The 12322-nt window shown below is 37.8% G+C and overlaps 1 protein-coding gene across 4 annotated transcripts in view; it reads right to left on the reverse strand.

Moving 5' to 3' along the window:
• Shrm (shroom) overlaps nucleotides 1–12322 on the reverse strand; it is a 49197-nt gene that overhangs the window by 7530 nt on the left and 29345 nt on the right. The window contains exon 1 of one of the 4 annotated variants that reach the window (XM_017142497.3): nucleotides 3747–3879. The exons of the other annotated variants lie outside the window; for them this stretch is intronic. Coding sequence (XP_016997986.2) covers nucleotides 3747–3778 — 32 coding nt within the window. The 5' untranslated portion in view covers nucleotides 3779–3879. Of the gene's footprint in view, nucleotides 1–3746; nucleotides 3880–12322 lie in introns of those variants that run through there. 4 annotated transcript variants of the gene reach the window in all.

The raw sequence follows: 12322 nt of genomic DNA on the forward strand, positions 1-12322 counted from the left end.
ACTTTGAGCCATTTGCGTTTTTTTCTTTCGGTATTTTTTGTTTTAGATATTACACAAAAGCCGCTGTTCGTCGAATGCCAAAGTGTTGCGGCCATTGAAGGAACTGCCCTGAATACGGATTTCTCATTGTTTTTAGCCAACTAATTTCAACCGAAAGAGAGCGAAAGATAATGGTCGAAAGAGCGAGGAGGCCAAAGCACACACATTTACTTGTTAGCCAAGATCCGGCGGCGGAGAAATGAAATGGAAAGAAATGAAAAGAAAAGAAACGAAAAGAAAAGCATGCGAAGCGGCTCTTAATTTCTTAATAACAGAAATTTCTCAACAAACTACAAAGCGAAAAAAAGAGAGAGAGTGAGAAGGAATTCTAAAAATTTGTAATGACAAAAAGAACCGGGAACTTCCTAGGGTTACACCATAAAAGTTAGTAGGGTCTTGTCATGAAGCTTCATTAGCTGTTAATTGTAAGTTTTATGAAAAATAAAATTAGTTGAGAAGCTCTGATGATATGAAATGATGTCACCTATGCAGAACTGCAATTTCATAGGGAATTCGCGAGTGAGATCACCAGGAACTATCAGATACACGAAACGTGCCACAGATACAGATACTTCAAGTCGTACTCGCAATTTAAAGTGCGCTGCTTTTTTTCTTCTTTTATTTTTTGGAACGAAAGTGAGAGATTGATGAATGGTCTTGCGTTTATGCTTCGGACCATTTAATTGCCTCGAAAGCGAATGTGACCTTTAGCATACATATATATAAACTATATATATACTGGCAATAATGATCGCAGATTGGCGAGAATAAACAATGATCTTCGTTGTCGTAAGGCAGAACAAAGGGAACAGAAACCGAAATCAAGGTTAATCCAATGGAATCGAACACCAAACTCCGCGTAATTAATGCATTGGTGTAGCACACTGAATTTGCATCAATCAGCAATTATTTATGCAAATTCTCTGCGCACCGTTTGTGTGAGAAGTCGGAGCGAAAAGTTCAGATATCGGAAATTCTCACGATGTTGCCGCTGAACTGAACCGTTTCGGAATCGATTGATCGATTTCTGATGGCAATATAGATAGCAGTTTATAGAAAACATAAGAACTACCCCTGTCACGCGCCTGTCAGCCCAAAAAGAGCTCAAAATAATTAAGGGGTTATATACCTTTTTTGAGCGAAAAAATTGAGGGAACTTTGGATTTTTTTTCAGGTGTGTAGCAATTATTTTATGAAAGTGAAGTTATTATTTATTGATAGTACATGTTTTTATCGAAACAACAAGCGTTTGATCTTGAAAATATATGAATAATTTACAAAGTTATGGCAATTCTCTCGGAACCCTTTTTTATTTATAGCGGTTTGCGGTGACCACGATTGCACAAGAACTATTTGATCGATCTTCTTCATTTTTTTTTTAATTATTCGTAATGATTGTGCCGAGTTCGTGAACGATTATTTTCAAGAATATTTGCTTTTTTCTGCATACAGTAACAATTTTTCCAAAAAGTTGATTTTTCGAGTACTAAAAATTTTATTAAAAATTTTTTTTCTGCGAAATCAAAATTAACGCATAAAAACTGAATCGTTCACGAACTCGGCACAATCATTACGAATAATTAAAAAAAAAAATGAAGAAGATCGATCAAATAGTTCTTGTGCAATCGTGGTCACCGCAAACCGCTATAAATAAAAAAGGGTTCCGAGAGAATTGCCATAACTTTGTAAATTATTCATATATTTTCAAGATCAAACGCTTGTTGTTTCGATAAAAACATGTACTATCAATAAATAATAACTTCACTTTCATAAAATAATTGCTACACACCTGAAAAAAAATCCAAAGTTCCCTCAATTTTTTCGCTCAAAAAAGGTATATAACCCCTTAAGTAAACAGAGGTTTAAATAGACTGACGTCACAAGGTTAGAACTTCAGAACTCTTAACTCTTGATGAATGAGTGCAGAAAAACAATGACAATTCTAGAATTTAACCGTATTCCTACAAGGTCACTCCTATGAGGCTGCAAAAAAAAAAAAGAAAAACCTTGCCAACTCATCCGAGATTTCTGGGGCCCAGCCCTTTTGTCTTTTTTTAGAGATCTTTTTTGGAGAGATCTTCAACATTGCCAAAAGTGTTCTTTGTTATTCTTGGCAATTTGCGTCGCAATTGGCTGGCCAAAGTTGAGGATTTGTGGAGCGGAACACCCAATTCACAGGCCCGATTCAATTTCCATTCCAAACCCAAACCCAAACCCAAAACCCAACCCACGCCCACACGATCTCCAGTTCGCCAGTGGCCGGGTTATTTACAAAACCTTGGACGTGGCGATCTCGAACGTTGCCCCATGGACTGTTGGATTTCTGAGCTGGTCGCTGGATGAGTGGCACTCCTAGCTTTTGCGTCTGGGATAAGACAAAGCGAGGTAAAATAAAATACAGTAAAATAAAATAAAATACGTACAGAAATACATCCGCGTATTGTTTTGCTTTACCTAAAAAACCACCGCTGCAGTTAGGCGCTTTTGATAATTAACGGTTTATTGATAAAAGATCCACAGCCCCATCGCGATGGTCTTCCCCCTAATGACGATGCCGCTGCCGTCTGAAGATGATAACGATAATGATGATGATGATTATGATGGTCTCGTGTGGCTTTGATGGGCGTTTTTCGACTCGCCATCGTCATAAACATAATTCTCCGCTGACTCTTTTGGCAAAAGCAAAGCGTGAAATTGACATTCGCCCCCCTTCGTCCCATTGAAATGTTCAACGAACTCTGGCATAATAATAATAAAATCCGCCGGGCCACTTGTTGCAACATTTGCAGCAATGCAGCTTTTTTTGGGATGCCGCAGGACAGGAAGCATCCCCCGTCGCTTGAATATCTGTTTTTTTGTTTTTCTTGTCTTCTTTTTTATTTTTGGGCCGGGCCCCAAAATTGGTTAAGGGGAAAAACAAAACTGAAAACTCAAAAATGAAGCCCCAAACACATTTGGCATTCATTTGGCGTCGATCGCGTGCAACAACAGTCGGTACACGAAGAGAAATAAAAACTAATTACTTAAAAAAAAAATATTAATCTCCATAAAGATATTTAGCGTAGTGCCCTTCGTTTTTCTCGAAATTATCTTGGAAATCCTTGAAAGAAATTCGATTTTTATTACATTCTTTTTCTATATAGGTAGTTTATTTATACCTCTTTGATATAAAAACTTATGACTCATTTTCCCTTAAATTTTCTTAATAAATTCTTTTGTAAATTCTTGACAGAACATATATGTTTATTAGATTCTTTTTCTATATAAGAAGATTTTCTTATACCACTTAGATATCAAAACTTTTATTTCTCTGCACTTCACAACTCCAGTCTGGCCAACAACTGTGAATGCCAAGAGCAAATGAAAAACGCAATTATATGGCAAAATAAAAATAAAACCGAAAAAATAACGAAAAACGAGATCAAGATTTGACGGCGAGGCGGCGGCATGGATTGCGTTTTCAAGGTTGTTATGGGGATGGGGATTGCATTGCCCAAGTTGGCGCTGCAATTAAAAGTCATATATGGCCGAGGAAACGAACGAATACGAATATCTTTTATTTTCACGCATTCCGCAGCCTTTTTCCATCGCCTGACGTCAGAGATTTTCCCATTTAACTCATTTGCCGATTGGCTGATCTGCTGATTTTCAGCATAATATAATAGGTTTTTTGTCTAGACGGCTTTTGCCATTTTACCATTTCATACCGAAAGTTGAGCCATTGAAACCACTGAGCCATTGTCCGTCCGGCGGGTTCAGGAACCCAGTCGATGGGCAAGATCAAAACAATTGGGCACGCGGCACTTTGTATCTCGGACTGACTGAATCGTTTGGGGCACGAACAAATTGTCTCGCAAAATAAATCAAATAAACTGCCGAAAAAATAAAAGCGCGACAACGCGATTCATTGAACAAAACAAAACTGAAGGCACTGGCTAAATGCGAAAATTTACATTCGGCGTGACAGAGAGAGGGAGAATCGAGAAAATGAAAATCGGGGAGCGATAGGGAGAGAAAACGACATAAAGTGATATGTGCCATCATCAAATTGAAAATAAACGCTAAGTAAATATGTGCGAAAAACGTGGGGTTCTTGGGGAACATTCAATACCCTTTGATGAATGCGTAGAGGTTGATAAAGAAGGAGATAAGATCATTAAGATCATTATATCATATAGTGAAAACGATTATTATATCATATATAGAAACTGATTTCTATGATATATGGTTTATATTTTCAAAGATCTTGGCAAAAAATAAGGAATACTTAATACCCTTTGATCAAAACAAAAGATAAGATCATTTATCAGGTAGTTATAGCTTATAAGGGTATACACATGCTTTATATAACTACACAGAGAAAAAAAACCAAGAACATTGCACTCAAATCAAGAACATTCGTTCTTAAAAACCGGGTAAGCACAAATGTTCTCATTTCGAGTTGAATGTTCTCAATATCAGAACGAAATGGTGTTAGCTAAAAATCCGACATTAAGTTCACTTTGTTCTATTTTCAAGCTGATTTTGTTCTTAATTCAAGAACATTTTTAAATCAAATGGATACAAATATAAGTTCATTTGTTCTATTTTCAGCACTTTTTTCTTTCAATTCTGTAGCATTTTGAGTTTGATTTTAGCTAAGGATAAGAGTAAATAATAAGTAATATTAAAAAGGTAGTTGTCCATTACACCTTATAAAGGTGCGCGTTGCACTTGACTTCCAGCTAGTGTGGAAGTTTATTAAAGACTTAAGCCAGAAAAAAAGTCTTAAAGTCTTAGAATCTGAATTGAGCTCGGTTCATGAAGGGCTAGAACCAGTTGGGAATTATATATAAGACGAAAAGGGCAAATCTAATGGTAAAGTCGTATTGGAGCAAATTAAAATGGTCTAGTGCGTTCTAGGTGTCAAGCGACAACATCCTAACGCATTCTAGGAAATCCAAAAAAATTAGAGAATAGAGTTTTGAATCATTTTAAGTTGAAATGCAACTTAATTTTTGTTCTTTCTTTAGTCTTTTTCGTTCTGAAACTAAGAACATTTTCAGATATTGTGGTTTTTGAGAACCAAATCGATTTGATTTAAGAACCATGTGCTAAAATAATAACGATTCGTTCTTATTTCAAGAACATTTTAAGCTCAACTAGATTTTAAGAACCAATTCAACTTAATTCAAGCACATTTAGAACATTTTAAACTTGAAAAAGGCCTTTCTATTTTTAAGAACATTTTCAACTCAGATGAGAACGTCAGAATTTTCTCTGTGTAAAGATATCGAATTTATCTAATAAAATACTTCACTTTGATGAGTTCAGCTCTGCAGTTTGATTTATCAGAGAGCCATTTACGACAGGGCTAAATTCGCTATCAAAACGATAAGGTAAGCTCTCTTTTTTTCAATTAACCATGAGTCAGTAGGACAAGTCCTCATGAAACCCAACATTCTAGAACGCATTTCATTGAGAACTGGGAAAACGAGAGCGACGGCGGGAGGCAGACAGTTTGGTGACTAAAAATAAATGGCATAATTCAGCTAAACAATTTATTTGGCAACGATGACAGCGGCGTTGGGATGAGTTGAAGATGAGATGGCATGGGATGAGTTGCCGTTTAGGAGGCGGTGGGCTGCTGTGTTCGATGTGGGGAACATGTGGCGAAGTTGACATCGGCGCCGTTCCATTTACACAGATTTCCCAGTCGCCAGGAGACGGGAGCTGCAACTGATTAGCCAACAAATTAGATGCCAGCCTGACATATTGGCTCCCATTTAATGTGCCTGCTCTGATTTATTCAGTGCGGCTGACCCAAAATGTGTTTGAGATCTTACAAGTATGTATAATATCTATAGAAATATGTATCTCCGAGGAATGCAGATCGTCTTGGGGCGTTTGCTCTTCCTTATTTCTTATTTATGATGCGGCGTATGCGAAGAATTGAAATTTGTACGCTTGGGTTTGCATTTCATTTGCTTAAATTGCAAATTGGTTTGTCGGGGAGCCGAGGGATTCGGATTCGGATTTGGATTTGGATTTGGAAGCCGCTTGCAAGTTCGCCGGGCTGATTGAAAATTGTTTACCTTCCTTTCAGGCCCATCATCATCTTATGGTTTTCCTCTTTTCCCTGAAGAACGTGATGCGAAGGCCGCAAAAGGCCGCCAAGAGTCTCAGGATCAGCGGATCGATGCATATTTGTGGTCTTTGTTTTCTTTGTGGCTGGATGAGCCGAGGCTGAATTCGTCATGTGGTCGAGTCGAGGAGAACAGCACAAAAGCTTAGTTAACGCTTTTGTTGGGGGGATGGTTGGGGGATTGAAGGGGGATCGAAGAAGGGGCGCTGCAATGACAGACTCTCTTGGCCTTGAGGCGGCGGCAGAATGGCCACGTACGAAAGCAAAATCCAACATCCCAACTTGCACGCATAATAATGACCCTGACTTATGGCCACGGCAATTTTGCGAGCCAGCCGCGGAGAATAGGGAATATATATGGGAATGCATACATATAAAACCCTGCCTGATTGCATTTCATTTGGCCCTGCTCATTTGCATTTGTGGGAATCAATCACGAAGTTGGCCAGCGCCTCAGACTTTGTCTAGACTGGCGGATTTACGAATTATTAAGCACTCGAAGAAAATGTAAGAGTATGTATTATAATCAGAACATTACTGTTAGCCTTTAATTGTAATTTCAAAATGATAAGATGATTAGTTGAAAAACATTTAAGATTATTAAAATAAGTGGGCGTTCATATAGAAATAATATCATTATCAATATGATAAGATTTCAGGTATTCAAAATTATTATTACGAATTATTGAACGCCACGTGAAGAAAATATAATAGTAAGTATTATAATCAAAACAATACTGTAAACCTTAAATTGCCATATTAAAATTATATGATAATAAATTGTAAAATAAGTAGGGATTTATATAAAAAATAATATCATTATCAATATGATAAGAATTCAGGTATTCAAAAGTTGATAATACCTTATATCAGGCACTTATCATTATTATAAAAATCACTAGTAGTTCAGTTAATAATATAGATCAAATATGTCCCCGTTTTTTCTCTCTCTGCAGCCCATGCAATGCCAAGTGCGAGTGCTTCAACTCGTACATGTGATCATCTGCGTTATAAAACATGCAACTAGCAGTAATGATTGAGCACAAGGCAGACAACGAACGATGTATCGGGCTGGTTGACAATCAGTCAACGAACAGCTGACCATGGCCAGATACACAGATATACAGATACAGATAGATATAGTAGATGGCCAGTCATAGAAATAAATATAGAAATAGCTGCATTGCGCGTCTTGCATTACAATTGTGGCCCAGAGATTCGGCTTTCACGCAATTTGCTGCTCGACTGATCGAGATATTCGTATATGTATTTATTTACCATCGTGCAGGGCATTGCCAAAAAATCGGAGATACTTTTATCTGGTCGAAACGAAAGTGAAAGCCTTTAATATGCATAATGCACACGCATTTCTCCACCTCTCCCCAATTTATTTCAGCTGATTTGATTTGATTTGATTTTTATGTCTGCTCCAAGTGCGACGCACATTTCAATGAAATTGAACAGTTTAAAAAGCTTTCCCATCCCATGAGAGATTCCCAGACACTCGAAATGGAGCGATCGGCCATCACATTTTCGGTGTCAATTTGAGTTCTATCATAAAACGAAATTGCTTTTTAAGTTTTCAGACTCACATCGTTATGATCAGCAGAGAAAAATTGGATGGCCTGTGGGTGTCGCTAATTGAATTTCAGCTCAGCTCGCTTTTGGGCCCATTTGAACGGCTCTTTGCGTCGCAGAACTGTCGCAAATGCGATCTACACGTATCTGCCATTAAATCTTTCACAAAATTTAAACACCAATCGAGCGAGTTCTCATTGCGCAACCAGAAATTTATGCAGATTTTTATTCGGGGGCCCTTACTTCTTCCTTCTTTTTCTGGGGACCCAGAAGAATTGCAGGCACGTAATTTAGCCACGAAGTTCATTGACAGCGACAGTCATCGCCGCAAAGTTGACACGCCCGATTGCGTTGCGCTGCGGTTATCGACTTGGTCATTAGCTTTGGCAATAGCCAAGTTAACACTGAAATCGGGGGCAGAAAGAAGGGGTCGAAGAGAACTTCCCAGGGCCACAAAGTGGTCGAAACCAAAGGCGCAATAAACCAAAACAAATGCACACGATAAGAAAAAGTTAAGTAGTTTCACAACTTTGAAACAGGAATTATGGGGATTCACCAATTTCTATAACATTTAAGTGTTAACTATAACAAAAACCGAAAAAAGATTAAATTTCCCCATGATATCAAACAAAATATATTACCCATCTTGAGTGAACTCCATTTAACTAAGTAAACCTCAAGGCGTAATAAATCGAAGCAAATAAGCCCGATAAGATGTATTTTATAACCATTATAAATGGAAAAACAAAATCATTTTTATACCATAATTTTATTCTCTTCAGTAACATAGTTTTTAACGTTAAAAACAAGGATTAAATGGCTTCACAAATAATGCTATTTTTATCAAAACTCGAGTAACCCACTTTCATAATCCACAAAGCAGGTAGCTATAATTAAAGTCCCCAATTAAACAGATTAAATCCCATAAAAATCACCCGAAAATAAAACGTGGTCTTGTCAAACTATTCCCACTTCTTGTTTTTTATTGCCCACTCCAAATAACCCAGCAAATGCCTGAAATTGCATATTTCATGAGCATTTCATTGCCCAAAAAACCTTCCCAGGCCGATGAGAAATTGTTGCGTTTAAAACTACATATATATTGTATGTAAAAAATGTTAATTGCAATACATTTGAGCCAAGTTGCGGGCAAGCAAAAATAAGATACGAAAAAAATAAAAAAAAAACCAAATTAGGCAAACAATTTAAACATGCGCTTTGGCCGGGAAACCCGGGCCAAGTGCTGCTCCGATTTTAATTTGGCTTTCTGACTGCTCTTTTTGTTTTGCTTTTGGTATTGCTTTTTTTGGTTTATTCGGTTTTTTTTTTGTCTTTTTTTTGGTTTTTGCGCATGTTTTGATTTTTATCATCTGGGTGGGTTGGTAGGTTGGCTGGCCGACTGTCCAGTGGTTTTCATTTGTTCATGACGCGCGTGACCCACTAAATATAAAAAGGTTTTTTCTTCTCTTTGTTTTTGTGTCAAAGCAATTTTCGTGCTCGGCACAAGACAAAAAAAAAAATAAATATCCAAAAAACCAGAAAATCGAAGCCCAAGACCCTGCAGAGGAGTCTTCGGAGATCCAATCGGGTTTCTACAGTAGCCGAAAAACTCAAGTTGAAGTTGAAGTTGAGCAGGAAGCCAGACTTATTTACCTTTTGGGCAGTTTTCGTCTCGTAATTATTAATTTTTTCCATATTTATGTGTGGTGTATCTGATATACCATCTTCGGCTCGTTTCGTCTGGCGTCGAGAAATTTTCGTGTTATAAAGTTAATTTGTGAAATTTTCAGTTGCTTCTTAATGATTTGCGTGGCTCTTTTGGCCACGAATTCAGAAGGAAGTCGCTCGCAGCCGGAGGTTACTGGAGCGTTTAGTCTTTGCTTTTTTTACTTCTACCTCTCGTATTCATTAATTTCGCGGCTAATTGAATCGACTGTGGCTGCTATAATTTCGACCACGATTTTGACCTTGTACCGAGGTGAGATATAAATATGCTGGAGCCACAAGGCACATCCGTTGACCTGGGTCCCCCATCTCCCATCCCAAAAAACGAATGTATGCCAAATGTTCTTAACTCGGGGTAACTCGTCTGAGGTACCCCCAACCTAAATACTATATATATATGAGTATATATCTCCCTCATTTTCTCTTGCCGCCACATTTGTTTGACTTTTGCGGTACTTTGGCTGCCCGCTCGACTTGAACTTGCTGCCTTTTTCTGTTTCTGTTATTCTTCTGGGGGAACCCGCAACTTTATCTTGCCCCTGTGCGTTATTTGTGGTAGGGGAACCGTTGTCGTAATTATACCCTGCCCACATGCCACAATACTTCAGAAAACCTAAGGAATTGGACCTAGATCAACAGGTGCACTCTTCAAATTTGTATCTTTAATTATGTTGGAAATAATTTCAAACTTAAGATAATTAAGGATATAAATGCTTCTGATACTTAATCGTAATTTAAATAGAGAATATATTAAATTGAGGATCAGTTCTCATTTATATTAAATTAATATTATTAATAGCTAGTCTTTCAGGAAACCTTTTCCATTATGTATACTATTTCGATAATATCTTTTTAGCTAGAAATCTTTAAGACCCAATTCCCTGGTCTATCTTTACAGAACATCAAGAAAGACAAAATCATAATCACTCATCACAATTCCAATCCCAATGAAGAGCCAACTTTCTACAAAGGCCACCACCTCCCATTCCCATTCTCTTCCCACCCATTTCACTTGACACTTCCGCTTTTATTGTAGAGCATTGCCAAGTCGCTTTTGTCACCCGTGGAATTCCCCCCCATTTGCCTTTGTCACTCTGCACTCATTTAGCTTCATTTGGCTTTTTGTTCTATATACGATATATAGGTATATCTGTATAAATATGCTCTGTATGCCCAGGGCTTTCATGTACTTGATGGTTGGCTGAGCCACTCTTTTTGTTTTCAGTTTTGAGTTCTGTTGCGACTGATGAGTAACGATCGCAGTGCCCGTTCACTTTCAGATAAGTTGGGAAAGTAAGAATGTTGTATATATTTAGGTGTACATATATAGAACGTAAAACAAAAAAATAAATTACAATTGCAATCGTGTTTACTACGTAGGTAGCTTTTGTTTAACGCTTTTCCCCCAGCAATTTGTGGAGCGGCTCTTTGTAGTTCCCAGTTCCCTGGAGTTTGGGACCTGCCCACCTGTGGGCAAATGTCGAAATCCCAGTTCTCATTTCCCAGTTACAAAGTTCCAAAGTTCCAGAGCAGGGCGATAATGAAGAGCTTTTCACGTGTCTATCGTAACACCATTTGCATATCGTGGGCGACCCAGAAGCCGAACCATTAGTACCCAGTACGCATCGTCTACGTAATCGCAGAACCCCGACAATTGATTGCTGGTAGGGCAAACTCATTAGAAAAGCCAACCGATTAACCGATTTGTTCGGTTTTACGAGACCACCTAATTATCATAAATACAGAGAACCGGATTGATTGATTGATAGATTGTGAGATTCTTGAACCCCGGTGCTTAAGTTTAACAGAATCTCCTTATCAGCAGGCTTCCGCAACTCTTGTTTCCCCGATGTTATTCAAATTGTCAATTTGTCAGCGTTGATTAAAAAATGGCATTTTTATACATTTTTATTAAGACTGAAATACGAGCGCGTGTACTTAATTCTGGTTGTTGTTCCCTCAATTGAAGGCATGTTAATTTATATACGCTATATAGTATATTAATTTTTTGTTTGTTCAACTGTTGCCGATCGTTTAGCCATAAAAAAAAGTCGCAAAACGTTTCCAAAAAATGTGCTGCGACCTGAATATGGAATTTTAGGGCCGAGGAGAACCCAGAAAGAGCCATAAATCTAATCAACCGAAATGTAAAGAACAATCAAGACTCTGCTAATTGAAAACTCTTGACACTCGTCGCCTTTGCCTATAATTAGCATTGAACAAATCACAGATACCCCGTTTTCGTAATGGAAACCACAAACAAATCAGAAGAAATCAAGGCAGAAATTTAGAGCAGAGCGAAGAACTCGGTTTGATTTGTTTGATTGGTATTACAAGTTCTCCACGCCGAATCGATTGGCAATGAAAACACACGCAGGCCACAATAAACATTTATTGTTTGATGTTTGCTTAGTTGAATAGGCCGTCGCAATAACAATAAACAATAAACATTTAGCCCTGCGAATGGCACACACCACACACTAAATACACACACTCCACAAACAAATCAAAGTTGGCCCGAAGTTCGAAGTAATTTCATGGATCTCTCGGAAACAAGATCGATCGAGCATTCTTGTCCCTGCTTTGATATTGTAAAAATGTTTATTGATTATTTTGGCTTTTTGGTTTTCAGTTTTCTGTTTATGCAGCAAAAGAAATTCGCTGTTCTGTCGTCGCTGAGCTAACAGCATTTTTACTCGTACACAGCAAATTCTTTTGCCGGTCGTTTATTTCGAAATTCGTGCGAAGCCTCAATAAAAATAAAAAACTAAACAACGAACCAACACGGCAGAGCTGAATATTATTTTATTTCTTTTTTTATGCTAATGGTTTATACCCTCGACTAATTCGGGCATA

This window comes from Drosophila takahashii, chromosome 2R (genome assembly GCF_030179915.1).
Source record: "Drosophila takahashii strain IR98-3 E-12201 chromosome 2R, DtakHiC1v2, whole genome shotgun sequence".
Lineage (NCBI taxonomy): Eukaryota > Metazoa > Arthropoda > Insecta > Diptera > Drosophilidae > Drosophila > Drosophila takahashii.